This window comes from Fusarium musae, chromosome 5 (assembly GCF_019915245.1).
Source record: "Fusarium musae strain F31 chromosome 5, whole genome shotgun sequence".
NCBI lineage: Eukaryota > Fungi > Ascomycota > Sordariomycetes > Hypocreales > Nectriaceae > Fusarium > Fusarium musae.
Window position 1 is genome coordinate 88,604 of NC_058391.1, and position 20,464 is coordinate 109,067.

The 20,464-nt window shown below is 44.4% G+C and overlaps 8 protein-coding genes across 8 annotated transcripts; 4 read left to right on the top strand and 4 right to left on the bottom strand.

The window, feature by feature from the left end:
• Nucleotides 1-3,652: 3,652 nt before the first annotated feature.
• Nucleotides 3,653-4,382, top strand: J7337_006375 (uncharacterized protein; the record flags this gene model as incomplete). The annotated part of the gene is made up of 2 exons (XM_044824039.1): nucleotides 3,653-3,948; nucleotides 4,010-4,382. 2 exons carry the CDS (start codon nucleotides 3,653-3,655, stop codon nucleotides 4,380-4,382), a joined length of 669 nt encoding a protein of 222 aa, XP_044679696.1.
• Nucleotides 4,383-4,489: 107 nt separating this feature from the next.
• J7337_006376 (uncharacterized protein) lies at nucleotides 4,490-6,237 on the bottom strand (the record flags this gene model as incomplete). Its single annotated transcript, XM_044824040.1, has 3 exons — nucleotides 4,490-4,716; nucleotides 4,771-5,796; nucleotides 5,994-6,237. 3 exons carry the CDS (start codon nucleotides 6,235-6,237, stop codon nucleotides 4,490-4,492), a joined length of 1,497 nt encoding a protein of 498 aa, XP_044679697.1.
• A 2,157-nt stretch (nucleotides 6,238-8,394) lies between these two features.
• J7337_006377 (uncharacterized protein) lies at nucleotides 8,395-9,476 on the top strand (the record flags this gene model as incomplete). The annotated part of the gene is made up of 2 exons (XM_044824041.1): nucleotides 8,395-8,892; nucleotides 9,225-9,476. The coding sequence occupies 2 exons, from the start codon at nucleotides 8,395-8,397 to the stop codon at nucleotides 9,474-9,476; spliced, it is 750 nt and encodes a 249-aa protein (XP_044679698.1).
• A 239-nt stretch (nucleotides 9,477-9,715) lies between these two features.
• Nucleotides 9,716-11,348, bottom strand: J7337_006378 (uncharacterized protein; the record flags this gene model as incomplete). Its single annotated transcript, XM_044824042.1, has 2 exons — nucleotides 9,716-11,113; nucleotides 11,172-11,348. 2 exons carry the CDS (start codon nucleotides 11,346-11,348, stop codon nucleotides 9,716-9,718), a joined length of 1,575 nt encoding a protein of 524 aa, XP_044679699.1.
• A 504-nt stretch (nucleotides 11,349-11,852) lies between these two features.
• J7337_006379 (uncharacterized protein) lies at nucleotides 11,853-12,722 on the top strand (the record flags this gene model as incomplete). Its single annotated transcript, XM_044824043.1, has 3 exons — nucleotides 11,853-11,916; nucleotides 11,969-12,036; nucleotides 12,090-12,722. The coding sequence occupies 3 exons, from the start codon at nucleotides 11,853-11,855 to the stop codon at nucleotides 12,720-12,722; spliced, it is 765 nt and encodes a 254-aa protein (XP_044679700.1).
• Nucleotides 12,723-13,400: 678 nt separating this feature from the next.
• Nucleotides 13,401-15,171, top strand: J7337_006380 (uncharacterized protein; the record flags this gene model as incomplete). Its single annotated transcript, XM_044824044.1, has 6 exons — nucleotides 13,401-13,602; nucleotides 13,651-13,742; nucleotides 13,794-14,057; nucleotides 14,109-14,729; nucleotides 14,782-14,916; nucleotides 14,974-15,171. 6 exons carry the CDS (start codon nucleotides 13,401-13,403, stop codon nucleotides 15,169-15,171), a joined length of 1,512 nt encoding a protein of 503 aa, XP_044679701.1.
• A 48-nt stretch (nucleotides 15,172-15,219) lies between these two features.
• On the bottom strand, nucleotides 15,220-17,829 carry J7337_006381 (uncharacterized protein; the record flags this gene model as incomplete). The annotated part of the gene is made up of 7 exons (XM_044824045.1): nucleotides 15,220-15,358; nucleotides 15,409-16,124; nucleotides 16,313-16,432; nucleotides 16,484-16,986; nucleotides 17,036-17,461; nucleotides 17,512-17,685; nucleotides 17,769-17,829. 7 exons carry the CDS (start codon nucleotides 17,827-17,829, stop codon nucleotides 15,220-15,222), a joined length of 2,139 nt encoding a protein of 712 aa, XP_044679702.1.
• A 1,132-nt stretch (nucleotides 17,830-18,961) lies between these two features.
• Nucleotides 18,962-19,598, bottom strand: J7337_006382 (uncharacterized protein; the record flags this gene model as incomplete). Its single annotated transcript, XM_044824046.1, has 2 exons — nucleotides 18,962-19,478; nucleotides 19,534-19,598. 2 exons carry the CDS (start codon nucleotides 19,596-19,598, stop codon nucleotides 18,962-18,964), a joined length of 582 nt encoding a protein of 193 aa, XP_044679703.1.
• Between the last annotated feature and the right edge of the window lie 866 nt (nucleotides 19,599-20,464).

The window sequence follows — 20,464 nt, forward strand, 5'->3', positions numbered from 1 at the left end:
AAGAAAGTCTTTATAATATTAAAATAGAAAGTGCTAAATAATATTAAAGAAATATAAGCCTTTTTAGGCTTTATTAACTACTACTAATAATTTATTAAGGATTTTAGTAAAATTATAAATCCTTTAATAGAACTTACTAAAAAAGATAAGTACTTTAAATAAAATAATAAGGTATAAGCTGCCTTTAAATAACTTAAAAAAGCTATTATTAATAAACTAATATTAGCTATCTTTAATCTAGATAAAGAAATTAAACTAAAGATAGATTTATTAAACTTTACTTTAGGAAGATAAATTAGTTAATAAGATAATATAAGGAAATTATACCTTATTATATTTTACTCTTATAAGCTATATAAAGTAAAACTTAACTACTTAATATATAATAAGGAATTCTTAGTAATTATTAACTACTTTAAAGAGTTTAAGTATTACCTTATAGGAAGTAAGTACTAAATTAAAGTCTATATTAACTACTAGAATATTTCCTACTTTACTATAACTTATAAACTTAATTAATAATAACTATATTATATAGAATACTTATATAAATTTAACTTTATAATTATTTATAGAAAAGGATTAGAAAATAGTAAAGTAGATATAATTAGTTATAAATTAGACTATAATACTAGTACTATAAAAGTAAAGGAATAAGTATTAAAAAGAAATAAGAAAAGAGAATTTAAATTTACTTAATAAATATAAGTACTAGGATAGATATAAATAATAATTATTAAAGAAATCTTAAGTAAACCTGAAAAATTTATATAGGAATTCTATAGATACTTAGTATATAGATACTAAAGAGTTACTAAGACTTTAAAGAAACTTTTATAATATAGATATTAGGTTAAATAACTAATAGTAAAAAAGGTTATTAAATAATATAATATTTATATTAAAATAAAAGTATAATAATATAAATTTTATAGAAAACTATAACTATTACTAGTTATAGAAGCATTATAAAGCTTAATTATAATAGACTTTATTACTAAATTACTATTATTAAAAGAACCTTTAACTAAAATCCTCTATAATAATATTATAGTTATTATTAAAAGACTTATAAAATTTTTAATTTATATACTCTATAAAGAAAATATAAATACTAAAAAGATAGCTTATATCTTTTATAATAAAATAGTATAAAAATAAGGATTACTTAAAGAAATCCTTATTAATAGAAGTATTATATTTACTAGTAAGTTTTAGTAAGTATTAATAGCCTATATAGGAGTTAATTATAAACTTATAATAGTATTTAGACTTTAGGTAAATAGATAAATAGAATAAATAAACTAAATAATAAAATAGTACTTATAGTATTATATTAACTATAAATAAGATAACTAAGTTAAGAAGTTACTATATACCTAGCTAGCCTATAATACTACCTATAATAAAAGTATAAAGCTTATATTATTAGATACTAACTTTAGTTATATACTAAAAGTATATTATAATATAAAAGAGACTAAAATCATTAACCTTATAGTAATAATTAAAAGTAAGGATCTAAAGAATATATATAATAAACTCTAAATAGAGCTAGAATTTATTAATAAATAGATATAATAGTATTATAATTTTAAAAGGTTAAAAGGACTAACCTTTAAGAAAGGAGATATAATATACCTATCTATTAAAAATATTACTATAAAATAACTAAGTTATAAGCTAGATTTTAAGTATATTAAACCTTATAAAATTATTAAAAGGATCTTTAAAAATAACTATAAGCTAGATTTACTAATAAGAGTTAAATTTTATAAGATCTTCTATATTATATTACTTAAATTAGTAGCTAATATAATCTATATTAAGATTAGTAATAAACTAAAAAAAATTAAGAGACTAGAACTTTATAAAATAAAAGTAATTAAAGAAATATAAGTATAAAATAGTAAAAAGAAGTACTTAGTAAAATAGAAAGACTACTTAAAAAATAAAAATATATAAAAATTACTAAAGCACCTAGCTAATACCTAATAACTACTAAAGAACTTCTATTAAGAATATTAATAAGGAAAATCTTATTTTAATTAATAATATTAAAAGCCTTTACTAATTATACTTCTATAATAGTAAAAGATTTAGTATTCTTAATAGCTTTAAGCTTATTAAAAGTCACTATATTCTAATAGAATATCTCAGAACTACGCTTATTTAACTGCTATTTCTAATAATATAGGTATATTAAATAATTTAAATACTTATTTACTTATTACTATAAGTATAATAACTTAATTTTAGCTACTTCTTCCTTTTATTTAAAATAATACTTTTTAATAGTAAAACAATTAGCTATAGTAGTTAGCAGAATTATATAAAAGAAAGAAAAGAATTATAAACCTTTAACTAGAGTAATGCCCTTTCTATTATACTTATAACTATAATAAATATACTAAGAATAATACTTATATTTAAGTAAGGTCTAGTACTATAGCTTCTTAGCTATATAGTAACTATATAGTATAATAAGAAAACTAGTACTTTTAATTAAAATTACTTATATATAACGATTTTAAGTAGCTTTAAACTTTAATATAATATTAGTAAAATATAGAGATTATAAAGTTAAGTTTTACTTATAGGGGTAATATAAAAAGGAAGAAATAGATATATAGGTCTTAAGGATAAGACTAATAAAAGGAAAGAGATTATATTATAACCTAATATAAAAAGGGCGCTTATATTATATAGCCCCTACTAATTTTTACTAATTAATACTTAACTTATAATATACTAGAGAATTACTATTATAAGCTATATATTAGACTTATAATCTAACTTATAACTTATTATAAGCCTAACTTACTTAAGTATAAGCTACTTAGGTATATATATATATTTATTTAATAGTAAATAGAACTTAGCTTACTAGCTATTAATAAAACTTTTTTACTTTAATAAGCTTAATATATACTATTAACTATTAAGAGATATAACTTAACTAATATACTTAGTATAATGCCTTATATAATCTGTAATATAAACTTAATATAGACTAGTTTCCCTATTCAAAACCTTAAACCGTTACACTTAAAGTGTTATTTATAGTTAAGATTTATAGCTATAAGCTTATTCTAGCAGAGAGAACCTAGTGTATTCTAACCGGATCGGAAAGACTTCAATAGTCGATACCTTAGAGGAAGGTTTCTACCGGATGTGAGCCAGCTAATCTCGTTCCCAGCAATTCCACCAGCTGAACCCTCTGATTCATAGTCATCAAGATTCATTCGGATCGGTCGTTGTACGGCTTTGCTCAGTAGCTACCCAGCATGTATTGACCTTCTTCACGGGTTCAACTGATTGCATGCCTGTCATATCAACTTGGATAAATTTTTAATCTATAATAAGGAGTAATAACATCTCAGACGAACCTAATGCGTCATCCATCTTGCCTCTTACAGAGGTCAGTGTCAGTACACATTCACCAGAATTTATAAACCAAGAATATCCCTATAACACTATCACCGTTTCAGCTTTTCCAACGCATTTATCTACCTAAAATGGTCTACTCCCTTAACACCCCGGCTACGCCCTCGTCACAGGCGGTGGCTCCTGCATTGGCCGCTGCACCGCTCTTTTGCTCGCCAGAGAGGGCGCCGCTGGTATTGCCCTGGCGGATCTTGTGCAAGGGAATATGCAGAGTGTCAAGGGGGAAGTCGAGGCTGCGGCTACAAATGACAGATTCTCTTGCATAACGATCGCCGTCGACGTCAGCGACCCTTTGTCCGTCAAGACCATGGTCAAGGCTACTGTCGAGGTCTTTGGCCGTCTTGATTATGCTGTTAACAGTGCTGGAGTAGCTTTCAAGTCCCTCGGTGTTGTCACTGATTCGGAAGATTGGGACAGGGTCATCGGCGCCAATCTTACGGGCACCTTTGATTCGATGAAGGAAGAGGCTCGTCAGATGCTTCGTCAACAGCCAATTGATACGTAAGTTGCAACTCTCTCTGCCTAGCCCACGTGAACGAGTGACTGCTGGCCTCTGTGATAGTAGCGCCCCCGCACAGTCGCAGCGTGGAGCCATTGTCAACATCTCTTCAATTGCAGGTCTTATCGGTATAAGATACTCCAGTGCTTATGTCGCCTTCAAGCATGGCGTGAGCGGTATTACCAAGAACTTCGCCCTCGACTATCCTGAAACCAAGGTCAATGCCGTTGCGCCAGGCTACATCGCCACTCCCATAACCTCCGCGCCGGGGGAGATGAGCAGAAACGCCCGTGAGAAGGTCGCCAACTGGGTCCCGATGAAGCGTTTTGGACTGCCAGAGGAAGTTGCCGAGACTATTGTCTGGCTGCTGAGCGGGCGAAGCAATTTCGTTCATGGAACTCTTATCGCTATCGATAGCGGTTATACAGCACAATAATTGTTTCTATACATAATTGATAGATAGGTTCTTGAGAGTTCAGATAAAAATAAAAGGAGAAAAATTACATGACTCTGTATTCCTCTCCTTAGATAACTGAGTTATACCTAGAACGGCTTTGAAGGTATATCCCATAGCCACATCTGGCCGTTGTCATGAAGGCCACCAAGCGAATTACCGTACATTGAAACAAAGTCACCAGCTCCATTCGTCGCAACCTGAATAGACTGTTCGTCCCTTTCAACACCAGTTGCAGGATCACCTTCACCAACAGGGGCTCTAATTGTGGCATCACCTTCTGAACCGGAACCAAAGACAGGAGCACTACGAAAAGCTATGTTCAGTGTCAGTCATATCTGTCCAAAGCAAGAAAACGACCATATCTTACCTTCTTGCACAGAGAGCATCCCCATGTTGAAGTCTGTGAACTCAAACGGATCTGATGTTTGGCTGTCAGGCACCAGCAAAGACCCGGAATCAGGCTGACAGTATTCAAGGCCTTGAGGATCGTTGCTTGGGGTCGAAACAACAATTTCATCATTTGAGCGTGGACTTTGAACATGCGCTCTGATGGAATCTGGAAACGGCGAAGGCTGGCGGCTTCCAAGGATCATGTCGTTCAGTTGAGAGTGCTGTGAGTCCGAAATGAGAGCCGTCATCTCCTTTGTCATTATTAGTAATAGCAGCCTCTCCATTATGGTACCGCCCTGGGCTGAGAGCACCGTGTGAGGTCCAAATGCCTTCAAGAGCCGGATAATGCTACCGATGGCCCGCTTTGCCTCTTGGGCTTTTCTAGACACAGGCTGGGACATTTCAACAACGCTCAGCATCACACCAGCTGTGAACAGATGCATCCCAGTGTATGAAGCGGCATGGGTTGCTTTCATTTGCCGTAAAACGTCCAGGTGCTGGATGATGCTCGATGTGCGCATAGCTGATTCCCAACATTGATTTCTACTTGTAGCATTGGCCTTCTGCAGGGCTGGAGTAGTCCTTGGCTCACTGCTTGATGTTCCGACACGTCCATTCTCCGCGTGCGGTACTGAGGGGTCTTCTGGCTCAGATAGGAGAAGTGGACGATGCAGAATAACCATGATGTTATCATAGGCCAGTTGTAGTGCCAGAGCCTGCATCTTGAAAGTAGACTGCACTGCTCCAGAAGAAATGTTGGTGTTGCTGGATATCCGACTTAGAAGTAGCTCCTCCGGAAGAGAGGCGTGCCATTCGACGAGCTGTTGATGAGTCTTGTTGATGTTATCACTAAGCTGCACTCTGTTTTGGGCAGGGCCAAGGAAGTGCACGTTCTCCAATACTGGCGACATGATTTTATACAGCCTTGAATTCAGCCGCTGGTAAGTATAAAGGGTCACGGGGACCATCTTGCCCTCCTCGGTGATCTCGGTTGACTGGTAGTCTGGATGTTGGGGCGAGAAGCAATTTAGCACCGCAGATACTTCGACCTTGCAGTCAGACGCTCTGATCGAACAAGGCTTTCCAAAAACAATAGAGGCGAATCTGGGTTTCATGTGTCAGCAGCGTCAAGTCAGAATCTCCTCACAGGGCTGTATGTGGGTTAATACCGGTCAAACACAAATAACTCCCACCACGTACGTCTCTGCATTTCTCGCACATTTTCAGATTCGGTCTTCCATGAGGATTCCAAGTGCAATCCCATTGCCTGTGCGCACTTAATACCCGCCCCCAGTATAGCAAACGCAAGGTTGGGCTTTGCGTTGTAAAGGTAGAAGGATCCCAGAAGGATGGTGACCTGGACCACCTCGAGACACGCATCGTCGAAGAGATCGTATATGTGCTGCTTCACTTTGCCCAGCAACAGGGTCTGGAGGGAGTCCATGTCGAAATCAGGACAACAATCTCGAATATCTTTCATTCTCGCATAGCGTGCTTCAAGTCATCATCAGTACTCTTCGTGTCGCGGCTTATGGAACTACAGGCTAGAAGCCAGCTCAATCCTTACATGCAATTGCCAGCACCATCATCAGCAACGTGACAAACGGAAGCTCAGACTGACACGCAACTCCAGAGGAAATGATGCGTTCATAGTTTTGGCGAAATGAAGGCTCGTCTAGTACCATCATGAACCAATGGACTGACTTGAAATAGGTATTGATCAAGAAATCAGCGACGTGTCTTGGGGGCAGCTCCAGCCCTACGAGATCACGCAGAGGTGCTGCTCGAGCCTGGTAAGGACTACTTGCTGCTGATCCAGAGCCACCTGGTAGAGCAAATGTGTCATTGTCACAACTGAGGCCGGGCTGATGCTGATTGAATATCTGTAGCGAGGAGCACACATGCTGTGTCAGTGTGTGTCTCTCTACAACAAGGGCATAAACAACTGCTTACCTTGAGTGTGAGATCCACTATTGAGGAGCCCTGGGTATAAGGTGAATATCCATTTTTGGCATCCCCCAGTTGCTTTCCTGCAGTTGCGGACCCGTCCCTTGTTGCTGAGCTTTGGGCTTCAGGCGAGGAGTGTCTCGATTCCGAAGGATCTTCAGGAGCAACCCTAACTTGTCCATGCGAGAACTGGCTTGATGACTCTGAGGACCCATCTCGTTGGGAGCGTCTTGCGTTTCTGTTCCTTCAATGATAGTTTAGTCAGTCAGAGCCAAAGCCGGAATTACAGCAGTAAACGAAGGTGTGCAGCATATGCTTGGTAGGGTAGAGGGAGGAGAGAAGACCGCGTACTGACCTCAGCCTCGCAGGGACTGACTGCGATACGCACTCGGATCCGGACCGGATGCACATAGCGCATGGGCGAGCCCTGTCACACTACACATGATCGTATCATCAGCATAGGCATTTCAGATGGATCCAAAGTGTTTACCCCCAGTTTCTGACGGCGGCATCTCTCACAAGCACTCTTGACTCGCGGTCTCGTTTTCCGCTGCTGGGTCCTGACCGCTGAGATGTTTGGAGTTGGGTTGTTGTTGTCTTGCATGGTCATAAGTCTTGGGAATGATTGATATGTTGGGTCGGCAATTGTTACGGATAAATGATTAGAAATGCCAAAGAGGCGGCGACATGTACGTAAGTCGGGTCTAATGAGTCTGCCCCGCACAAGTCACTGAAAATCAAGGTCAAAAGAGGCTGCTTCCAGCTGCTATACCGTTACGATTTAGCGGTCACAGATCAATCAGCCTACAAACGAAGCCAAAGAGCCCAGACCCCAACCACCAAACTCCTTGTACGCCCCACTCCACCCTATACTGTTTACAGCCTAGGCTCAAAAATCATTTTTTATATGATCCGGTGGATGTTCATGTGGCATCCGTCGGAACGCTGATCTGGGACTCTTGAAGCGAGCTTGCTCATCGATGGCAATGCGTACCTTTTCACGCCTCGATTGGCCAAACAAGGGCAATAGAAAGAAGATGAGGGACGTGTGAAAGCCTAACGGATTGCTACAGTTGTCAGCTAGATAGATATATGGCCTATCTCCGGGCCCATATTCCCTTCAATACCGATGACCTCGTCCATTGATACAAAACTGTCACGACGGGAGAATGCATGAATTCTGCCGACGGGCCAAATGTCATGCCGTGTCGGGAGATAAAAACTTAAGAACTTACCACAAAGAGCTAGCCTTGAAACTCTGTTCTAGGACTAACTACAGAGTATAATTGCATAATAACACGCATGCAAACTCCGTCTCCTCTCTCGTCGCGAACGTATTGTCAATGTCACTCCATTCGCAAGGCTGAAGTCTGGACTCCTTATGTGTTGAGCCCGGTCTTTTGACAGTATTAGTGATCAGAAATTGAAACGAGCTGCAGCGACTATCGCTGTCTAAGCTCGTCCCCGAGCCCCATAGGATGTTAATTCGGTGGTTCGGGTTACTTAGCATTCCGGTTACAATTCTTTAAATATATAAAGACGAGTAATTCATTGCTTGAGATTATACCGCTAAACGTAGGAGAGCGGTAAACAAAGCCCTTTAAACATTTTTCCCCTCTATTCGTTCCTATTAACAATCGCCGTTACATCAGTCATGGATGCCTTCCGCGGACAGCTAGAACACATTCCTATCCCAACCACGTCATTCCAAGGCCAGACCATTATCGTTACAGGGTCAAACACTGGTTTGGGCCTGGAAGCCGCCAGGCATTTTGTGCGACTTGATGCAGACATTGTCATTCTCGCGGTCAGGTCGTTAGAAAGAGGCGAAGCAGCTAAAGCCTCGATTGAGGCTTCCACGAAGCGAAAGAACGTTGTGCAGGTATGGCAACTGGAAATGGATAAGTATGACTCAATCAAGTCCTTTGCTTCAAGATGCAATACACTCGAAAGGCTCGATGTCGTGGTGGAAAACGCCGGCATTTTGAGGAATACCTATGAAGAGAGTGAGGGGACTGAGATTACCATTAAAGTCAATGTCATCGGAACATTTCTCCTGGCATTGAATCTGTTTCCAATCCTTCGAAGGTCATATGAAAAGACCAGGCGAGTACCAAGGCTTGTCATTACTAGCTCTGCAGTTCATTACAACGTGGGTTCTCCTTTTCGCTCGACCGCCTGCTGCAAGGAGGCACTTCTGACAACGCATAGGCGAAATTTCGAGAAAGATTTGAGCCTTCAATCTTTGATGCTTTGAACGAGAACAGACCAGAATGGCTCAATGATCGATACAATGTGTCGAAGTTACTCGTGGTGATGCTTGTCCGTTCAATCGCTGCAGCAATGAAGGGCGGTCCCCATAGCGCGCAGCCAATTATCTTGAACAACGTGCACCCCGGGTTATGCGAGTCAGAGCTGGACAAGGATGTAAAGGCATGATTGAAAGCTGCCTTCTGGAATCAATAGACGCTAACTAGACATCAGGGACTCCCTCGCTATCTTCTTTCCATCGCCAAGACACTCGTTGCACGCAAGACGGAGGAAGGGTCGCGAACGCTTGTACATAGTGCTGCTGCTGGAGATGAAAGCCACGGAAAGTATATGAGTGAGTGCAGGGTCAGAGAACCGAGCAACTTTGTTAGAAGTAAGGCGGGTGCAGAGACACAGGCACGTGTGCATAAGGAACTCATGGCTATACTGGAGAGCATCCAACCTGGAATTACACAAAACATTTAAGACTGTATTAGTGTTGTTTCGCTAGATTTCGAGGGAATAACACTGAGATAAGACGGAAATAAGCTTAAGAATAATTGCTAGTGGCAGTCTTGAAGTTTAAATGCCTAGGTCAGGTTAATGGTGAGAACTCAGTATGGCTGTAAAAGATAGTGCAAGCTGGCTTCAAACTTTACAAAGTAAATGACATTACTAAGAGACATTAAGAGAGCTACTTTAACTTGTCCAGAATTACCCGTCCACTAGTTCTCCTTATGTTCCACCTGAACCATACCCGCCTTCTCGTTTGCGTCCATTCGACCAACGTAATTATCTGTATCAGCCTGCTGCAGATCGGTGACATAACGCTTGAACTTCCAGGCAGAGATCCTCTTCTCAAACAGCTCATCCAGTTGCTCCAAGCTTCGGCCCTTAGTTTCCGGAATGAAGAAATATGTAAAGACTGCCAGGATAAAATTGCTGCCTGCCCAGATGTAACAATACTTTGGTCCCCAGTTGAGTGACTCTGGGTTGATGAAGTATGGCGTACAATACGAGCATAGCCATGAAGCCAAGAAGCTTGTGCCTTGTGAGAAACCAACAGTTTGTGCTCGCAGTCGCTGGGAGGGTATCTCAGTCTGCAGGGCCCATAGTACAGGACCTTGGCCAATACCATATACCCAGGTAAAGACAATGCTCAACCCGACAAGAACCTTTCCAACAGTTGGAGAGCCCACGGGAGAAACAGTGTAGGCAATTGCCATACCCAACATCAAGCCTCCGTTGAGGAGAGATGTGCCAAGGAGAAGATGCCGACGGTTGAAGAAGCGAATGGCGGGGAAAGAGAGCATATTTCCCGTGAGGGCGATGGCGAGAGACACCATGACCCACTTGAAAGGCGAACCAATTCGAGCTTGAACAAAGAAGTAGACCGAGAAGGCTGAGATGAAGTAGATGCCAGTGCTAGCCTGGCCAACAGCTGTCGCAATGCTAAGGAGAGTGCGTCGCAAGTCGGTGCCACGGAAAGCGTCGAGCAGCCGAGTAGTAGACCGCATCTCAGTTTCCTCCAACCACGCATTCCTCATAACCATAATGTCCTCGCGAATTCTCTCATCGTCGGTTATACCCCGTAGCTTTCGAATCGCAGCCTCAGCCTTATCGTCCTGACCCTTGGAGATGTAATATCGAGGAGTCTCTGGTAAGAAGATAAGGCCTACAGACATCATGACTGGAACGACAAACATGACCGCAAGAGGGATCTGGTATGACAGACGACTGAGCATGGTCTGAGTTCCGTTGTCGACAGCAATACCGACAAGAGCACCGATATTAATCTGCATGACCACCAAGCCAATAGCCGCACCTCGAAGATATGCTGGTGTTGACTCTCCGATATAGACAGCCGAAAATGTACTGTAGAAGCCATTGGAGAACCCAAGCATGACACGGCCGAAGTACAACGCAGCAAGATGCGTGCTTCCCATTTGTGCAGCGATTGAGACAACGCCGAAAAGCGATGCAATCCAGAGGCCGACTCGAGGGCTGATGAACCGGCCGAAATTGAAGATGAGGATGCATGCAGCGAGGGCGCCGAGACTAATGAGACTCTGGAGGAGGGTCTGGACTTTGGTGGTGATGTTGTAGCCGATTGGGTTCGTGGGCTGTTCAGAGAAACGGTCAGAGAAATCCATGTAGATGGATTGGCGGGAGAATACTCACATCAGCATAACCAAAGACAATGAGAAAACCCGGCATGGACTGGAAGCCAGAAACGGCAGCGGAATCAAATCCATACTGGAATTGAGCCAAAGCAATAAAGAAACAAATGGCAATCAGGCGCTTCTCGCTCCATAGCGAATTTAGCTGACCTCTTGTAGAGACCTGTTGTGCCTCCATGTCGATGTTGATTTCTTAGAGAGCAGATGAAGATGTGCAATCAAAGAGAGGACTTTACATCTGCGAGCTTGTCCTTGCATCAGAAGTGGAGAGGAAGGATCAGCGATATATCCTTTTATCACCAACGCTGCACGTTCTAGGCCCTGTTAGACGCGTCGCTTCGCTTCCCCAGATCTCTACCCCGCGATCTAGCACTCGGCGCGATAACAATTTGGCTCGGCTTTAGAGGTGCATTCCCCAGCTTCACAAACGTTAGTGGTCAAATTGGTGTCATCGGCGGTATGCATCCGACAGAACTGAAGAGCCGAAGCGTCGAGGCCCCCCTCAGTAGAGGCTGGCAGCCACTCCCGATGTAGCTAGTCTACAGGTATAAGACCTCCTGGAGATCCAATGGGCTTTACAGGGTACCTCTCAGTAGAGTGCTATTGTTTACTGTACATTCAGTTCCCTGATCTTCAGCATACCAACTTGACACGTCGCTAGAGTAGCGGAATCACTGGCAGCATGGATACCGAAAGTGTCATGAAACAGCTTCAGGCTATGGAAGCCAAGATCGAAAAGCTCACAGGTAGTCACTACTCTTTTAAGCCATTTGCTATGACTAACCTTACGTGTCGCAGCTGAGGCAGATGTACGAAAACTGCAGCATATCTACGGATATTACCTGGACAAATGTCTTTACAAGGAGGTACGCACCACTTCCAATCGATTTGATCCCCGTAATATTACTAACACGATAAGGTGGTGGATCTGTTCTCAGACTCACCAGATGCATATGTGCAGTTCCTTAATGGCCGCTTCAGAGGCAAAGACTCAATCCGTCGCCTCTTCATCGACCGCTGGTCCAACTACTTCGTTGGCGGTCGCAACGGCCCCATCCATGGCTGGCTTCTAGACCACTTCATCGGCCAAGACGTAGTCGACTTCCAACCAGGCACGAACACCGCCAAATACCGCGGCAGAACCCTCATGAGCGCCGGCACCCACAAGACCCTCAACCCCGAGTACCCGGGCGGCCAGCGTCAATGGTGGGAGGGCGGCGTCTACGAGAACGAGTACATCAAAGAGGACGGTGTGTGGAAGATCTTCCGTCTGCGGTACCACCCTTTCTGGCATGGGAGTGTTGAGAAGGGCTGGCAGGATGCTGATAAGTTTGTGCCCTTGTTTAAGGAGACGTATCCGGCGAATCCGCAGGGGCCGGATGAGCTTTGGGATGGGGGGGATCTGTGGCCTGATACTAGGGTTGTGCCGTTTCATTATGTGCATCCTGTTACAGGGAGGCAGGTGGCGGATGAGGATTTGCAGGCGCCTAAGTGGAGGGAGCCAGCGAGTAGTGCTCCGCCTGCCAGGGTCATTGATGACTGGACTGTTTGATAGGCATGCGCTGTGTACATGTGGCTATAGTAGTGGATAGTATCACGCTTCATTGGAAAGTTTCTTCAATCACATGTCTGATGCAATGGTGATGGGCATACATAGAGAACAATTTCACGGTCACCAGGTCCATGAGAAATGGTAATATACAGCTGTTTGACTTTGGTCATTATCTATCCCATCGGATCTATTGAAGATCACACGCTTATGGTCTTGGAGGACGTTATTGCCAATGACCTAGTTGCATTCGCTACCGAAACGAGTATTCGGTGGCTTGAATAGCGATAAGCAAAGTGATTTCCGGGCATGTACACTCCGAAAACGAAACGGGGGCTGAGGCTCGTGATCTCGATTTCTTGGTCGTCGGAGGTATGGCTCCGAACTTCAACAGCCAGCCACATCATCTCGCTAGACATGGGTAGACAATGCGGGGAATAGACGTGAGACTACCGCCAGGAATCTGATCCGGTACTGATCGCTTGAGACCCCCGGATGGTAGAAAGCGATCGGCTAATGTTACGCTGACCTGCCGACCATTCGTGGTACGTCCCATTGCCGCTGAGATGGAATATGGTGGGGAACATGAGAGTGAGGAATGCCGATAGTCATATCATCTTGTTCTTGAATGAAAATAGCTTGATACAATTAACCATAGCCATCAATTTGATGCTCTCAACCATGAAGTCAATGTCGCTTTACGCATTGCTAGCCTTTTGTTTGACTCTGGGCTGGTTCATTGTGACCCTTGTCAAGTTCGTTCGTTCCCCCTTGAGACGCGTTCCTGGGCCGTTTCTTGCACGATTCACGAGACTATGGCTCCTCAAACAAGCTTACTTTGGGACATACCCCGAGACCAGCATCAAGCTCCATAGGAAATACGGTTATTAAGTCCCTTGCATATGTCTACTCAATCTGACAGCTAGATCAGGGCCCGTTGTCCGCATAGCACCCAACGAGTACAGCATCGACGATCCTACGGCGGCCAAGATCATCTATGGCAGTGGCCGAGGCTTCACAAAGGTTTGTGCCAAATGAACAGGTACTATAGAAGCAGCTGACAGCCTTGAGTAGTCTCCCTGGTATTATGCCAGCGGCAATCCCATCAGTCCACTCCCCAACATCTTCGTCGAACCGAATCCACATATCCATGCCCAAGCCAGACGCAAGGTCGCGGCAGCTTACTCGATGACTAACTTGGTACAACTTGAGCCCTTCATCGATAGATGCTCCGCTGTTCTTCGGGAACGATTGGAAGAGTTTTCTCGGTCTGGTGTCTCCGTGGAGATATCACACTGGATGCAGTGCTATGCCTTTGATGTTATAGGCATGATGACGGTGAGATGCAAAGCAGTTGATAGCCAAGATACAGTCGGCTAAGTATGGTAGCTCGGCAAACGATTCGGCTTCTTAGACTCCGGCGAGGATATACAAGGGATCATGTCGTCGTTGAGCCAGTACCTGGTTTACTGCGCCAATGTCGGGATGTTCCCAGAGTGGCACAAGACTCTCTTCCGCAGACAGATGCGTTCAAAGACTGTATCTGGTCTGAGTCATATTGGAAAGTTTGCCAACGCACAACTCGAAGAAAAGCGCGAGAAGGTCAAGACAGATGAAGAAGCCGATGGTAATGCAGCAGAGGACTTTGTCACCAAGTTTCTTCGCCTCCAATCCCAGGATCCAGGCAAGATCACCGACGCCGACATCAGTTCTGTGTGCAACATGAACATTGGTGCTGGCTCTGACACCACATCAATCAGCTTGACCTCAATCATCTTCAATTTGATAAAGTACCCGAGAGTTCTTCAGCAACTCCGAGCCGAGATACAGGACCACGAGACTCGAGGCACTGCATCTGACCCGATCACATTCGCTGAAGCCAGTAAGCTCCCTTATCTGCAAGCTGTGATCAAAGAAGGTCTACGAATGCATCCTGCAACTGGACTCAGCCTCGGCCGAGTTGTTCCGCCAGATGGTGCAACTTTGGCAGGACAATACTTTCCCCCAGGGGTATGTACTTCTTCATGTAAAAAGATTCGGCTGTTTGAACTGACTTCGATAGACTGTCGTTGGCATCAATGCTTGGGTAGCCCATGCCAACGCAAAGGTGTTTGGCCATGATGCCCACCTATTCCGACCCGAAAGGTGGCTTGATTACCCAGAACTAGTCAAAGAACGCGAAGCATATTTCATGACAGTAAGTGTTTCCTTCAAAATAACTCGCGCTACTGTGATCTAACTATCTACTTTGAAGTTTGGGCAGGGATCTCGTACCTGTTTGGGCAAGAACATCAGCCTGATGGAGCTATCCAAAGCTGTGCCGCAAATAGTCCGACACTTTGACTTTGCTCCAGACACAGAGTCTGGCAAGCCCGAGTATGAGACGGAGAATGTTTGGTTTGTCAAGATTAGGGAGTTTTATTGCAAGGTCTACAGCAGAGATAGGCAGTGATAGTACAATAATTATTCTTGGAAGACAGCACGCCAATCGTGATCATCGTCATGATGAGCCAAAAGGGAAGATCGAAGAGATGTCCATCAGATTATCGAGAAATCCGTTGTCAATAACGATATCTGCCATGTCGAGCTCGTTCAACCAAGTCATCGCTAGTTGATCTGTGCTTTGATCTAGGGAAATCCTGTGCACCCATTAGTAAAGCCAGATAGAAGTTTTATAGCTACTACGTACCGTTGCAGAGGCTCAGTCACCATCTGGGGATATCCCAGAGGTTCAGATGGTTGTAATGCGATATTTGATGTTTCTTCGACACCTTCAGCAAGTCCACACTGCTGTAGCTGGAATAGTGTCTCCGGAATGAGATGCTTTGGGTAGCCAGATACGCTGATAGCCAGGAGGATTCGCAGACACTGCTTTGCCCGAGCTTGGTGTCCGTCCATGTGATACAGTCCGCACGCAGCAACAATGACTTGAAGTGCTTGTAAGGCGAAGAGATAATCGGCCATGACCAGACTGGAGGCTACTTTGTGAAGGACCATGCTTTCCAGGATCTCAAATGATGATTCGGCGGCAGACACACAAGTTCTCGCTAGTGCGGCGAATATCGGTTGCTTGACTGTCTCAACATGCTCGATGCCCCGTAACAGATTGCATAGAAGGAAGGGTTTAGTGACGAGCATCATGGTGCTCCAGTAGCGAAGATGAAGAAGAGATATAGACCGTCTGTAGGACAATGATACTGAGGGTGAGAGCTGGAGATGTGGCGGTACGTGATCTAGCCAGTCCTGTAGTGCACTAATAGAATCGTTGAAGTGAGACCTCGATAGCCTTTGTCCACCATGAACAGGTCCATCATAGAGGTTCTGCCGTATACTCTGTGTTATCTGAGCGAGACGTATACACTGCTCGAGATATCCGTTCGGCGTGTGTGAGCCTGGACTGACAACCTGACACGTGTTAGAAAGACCCTGCAAGCTCGTTCAAACTGATCACGTACGAATTCTGAAGGTAATGGCGGTTTCCAAGAAGTCTCGTTAGGCGGACTATTCATGCTTGGTTTTCCCAAAGCGAGAGAAAGGTCTTGATCAACGAGATACAAGGTCCACCAAAGACGTCTGGCATGCGCTTGACTTACAACGCCGCTCTTTGTGGAGTACTTGTCGAGATGAAGGCCGAGAGAGAAGGCGATGCGAACGGCGAGACCGATGTAAAGATATGCGGAGTTAGTGAAGCCATTGGACTGGAATGCCAGAGACTGCAGAACTATTATCAGCACATATTCTATAAGGGCAACCAGCATACTTACCAAGACTATCAATGCTCTGACACTGTCAAGATCTGCTTCATCGCAAACTCTGGTCACCAGAGACTTGGCCATCTCCAGTGAGTCGTGGGCTCTCTGTCCGTTGACTAAACCATTAGGCGAAGGCTCACACGAGGCGCATAACGCTACTATTCCATGAAGTGAACAAAGCCACGAAGCAGTGAGCTGTCCAGCATCCCCAGAATATGTCGTCTCGAGTCGGGTGTAGAATGATTCGGCAGAGTATATCCAATACAAGCAGTGGACCTGCTCAAAGAAGCGAGCTGCACAGGCTGATAGTAAATCTTGCGACGGAAACTGGCATGGATTCCCAGGCGACGATGCCACATCCGTCAAAGGAGACTTGACTGATGGCGGACTGACTTTGAGCATTCCAGGTATCTTGTCCTTGTCCTTGTCCTTGCTTCTCGTCCCTGCACCCATTCTCAACATCCATGACCTCACGGCGCTGTTGAAGCTGACGCCTGACTCTGCTCCCATATACCCTACACATGTTAGAGGCGGTTATTGGTCATGTGTGACGAGGGAGCTTACGATACTCCCCATGAGTGTCGGCTAGAAGACAACCCAGGTCTTGGTGTAGATTGACAATCTCTGGCAATAGTATCTCCTCTTCGTCAACTTGAGTCTCATCTACAGCATCCAACAAGACCTGTCCTTGATCGATTGGCTCATCTCCACAGTCTATGAGGGGTGCATCTGCCGATACTTCAATCAATGACATTGTCGGCGTTGCGATGTTAGTCTGTGCCTTGGTCACCGGTTTTTGGTTGTCGTCGATTAATCGGCGTAGATTCGGTATCGTCAACTCTTCGTCTGGGAAGCATCTACTACAAAGCTCGCGCAAGAGACGATATTCTTCTTCGGAGACGAAGTAGAAGGGCTTTTGCCGCCGTTTCTCCATGTCCACTGAGCAAACCTCATCGATGCTGCGGCAGTAATCACACGGGCCATCGGCATCTTGACTCGATGTCAGTATCTTCGCGCTTTGCCCTTTGAAACCCACGTACCAGGTTTGTTGCACTGCAGATTGCTTAGTAAATGCCTGAGTATGACTGGGTCGCAAGCCTCACCTTTGTCTTCCTCGACTTGCAACGGTCGCAGCTGATCGCTGTCCGACTCAGCCTCGATTTCTTTGTGACTTTCGAGCTTCGCGTCGACATAGTGTCTTACGGTATCGTAGCCTAGCTACAGGACAGTGAGCAGAGGTAGATCCTGTCGAGAACAGTTGCGACTTGGGAGAGAGGAGGTTCGCCGGGGTCCCCACTACCCCAGACTCCTGATCGCCACGAGTTTGCGGGGGTGATGAACTGAACTGCAACGTGCATTGGCTAATCGGTTAGGCTTAACTGAGCCCCTTATCAACCGACCAGGGCTTCCCCGCACCTGGGTTTGTCTTACCAGATTTCCTTCATTTTGGCTAACAGCGCCCCAAGCAAAACAACTTATCGTTTTGGGAATGGTCAAAAACGCGGGGCAGCTGGAACTCGGCATAAAGTAGCGGCAATTGTATGCGATTCATCAACTTCAACTACAACTTTGAGAAGACCTGCTCGGTAAGCAACAGGGAGCTCTCCTCCGGAAAGCTTTTTGTAAGCACATCAACATCCCTTTCATTCGAGTTCAATTACAACTTGGTGCTCCTCGACGAACTTTAGACTACTTGCCTCGATCTTGGTCTGGAGATTGCGAGCACGTCCTCCTCCAATCCAACTTAGGGCTACTACATTAGTCGTCAAGGCAATCTTCCCAACATCTGATTCAGGCCTCACATCGTAAATTCTTACCCTCACATCCTTCACCTCCAGAATCCTATCGCAACTACTGACGTCACCCCCGCCCGGCGGATTGACCTGGATATACAGCGAGTCCCTCATCATCCCAGTGACGCTGTTGAGGAAGTCTGGCGCCTTCATGAAAAACCTGATAGCGATGTTGGCAACCGCACAGCCAAGAAGCACCACCGTCGAAAGCATCGCCACGGCGAACCACCCCCTGGATAGGACGTAGACATCGTCTGTGAACCTAGATCACCCGGCCGTTGTGCTGTGCCACATAAAGTTCCGGTCGTCAAGGCTCGTGCCCTCGGCGCCCATCAGGACGGTCGGGTTATACGTTGACATGATGACGCTCATGGACGCCGTGCCTTACCATGTTTGACAAAGTGGGAGGAATCGTACCCACCAGATAAAAGACCAGTGTCGCGAAAACAAGAGGGAAATACGATGGTCTAGGAACTAAGTCAGCTCTGCCTAAAGTTTATTTTCTCTCCAAATTAAACGTTGGTTTGTGAAAATCCTGATATGTTTATTCGTGATTTAATTGAAGTTTCAATTCATTTATCCTCTGCTGCTATCGATATCTTCATAAGTGACTGGAGCCGTTTGCCCTGACTAGAGCCAGCTCCTTAGTCAGACGTATCGCTCCTTAGGCCATGATCTTTCTTGTGGACCTGAGACCTCAAACCAACTCAGAGGTGCTATCTGTTTTAAGAACCCTGGCGCGAATAGCTGCAGCATCTTTGCTGAACCAGCCAGCAACAATGATCATCCCAACTATGACTAGCTGCAGGGAGAATGTGACAAATCTGATAGCAAAGGTGCCCGTGGTAGGATGCAACATGGCGATTTGCGTAAATGAGTAAATGAGGTCGTAGTTCATGCGGATCAACTGAAGGACTGTCGCAGGGGCAGCAGCCATCATTAGTATCTCAGCGGACCGATAGCTTACATCTTGCCGAGCATAGTAGATATGCTTCCCGGCAGGATATAGCCACCCCAGAGCACCAATCATCACGAGGAACATGATGATGTTTCCGGCCTTGTCGGCAGCTCCGTTCTTGATGTTGTCCGGCATCGTTGTATCTCTCATTCCACCGTACGCTGCTAGGATCGTGCCGATGTTGTAGATTACGTTCATCGCGATGACTACTATGCGGTTTCTTTGCCGTTTATATGGAAATAGGGGCAGATTCAATCTAGAGCTATATCAATTCCAATCCAAGACATCTGGGTGCATAGATGTTCACATACGCTTCGTAGATTATGCCAATGATGGCCACTGATAGAGTAGCAGTGCTGGCAGCAGCGGCTATCATAGCATATGCTGTCGGAATATCAGGTTCGTTCCGCCGAGAGAGGTAATAAATGTCTGAAGTGATCCGAAAGATAAAAAAGATGATGAATGGTGGAAACCACGCCTGGCCAACTTTTCGATGTTTATACGCCACATATACCGCTGGGAATAACAGGATAGTGAAAACAATAAGGGCTGTTGCGGATAGACCGATGCATGCTGTCGTGGGAGGGCTAGGAGGTTGTGAACTGGAGGTCGACATGGTAAAAGCTCTGTGAACGTAGAAATTGTTCGATCTTAGGTTGTCAAATCGATGGAAAGCCAGAGCCAACTCAAATATTTATTATCTCTCAGAGCCCCCAATCCGACAGTAGAATCCCTCGACCCAGCCCCCTATACAGTAAAAAGGGCTGGAGCCAAAACAAAGACCCAAACCCCAGTGAAACCGAGTCAGTTTCTGTGCCAACAAACAGTAACCAGCCTCGCCTCAAAAGCATTTCCTAATTTTAAACGCTTCAGCGTCAGCAAGCGTTTCACCGTTGACCTATCAGCTCGACCAGAATCCTCTGGATACGACATGTGAAGAAACACAATGCGTAATCGTGAGGCGCGGCGTCAACAAGAGTAAGCGGAAGATAGATGCAGATCAGTGTTTCGTTTGCGCATGACTAAGCGGGAGTATCGTCTACTACCGTACTTCCGGCCGGCGTTCGGCAGATCTCGCGGCAGAGCTTCCTCGCTTATGATAGATCTTGTTTCGTATTAGTAGATCCTGTCCTGGTTTCAAATACTGAACAAAGTTTGATCCGGGGGACTGTCGGTAGTTGTCCCTTTTGAAAAGTCCTCGCTTGAGGTTTAATATAGCATCCTGTGCCCAACCTTGCGGAT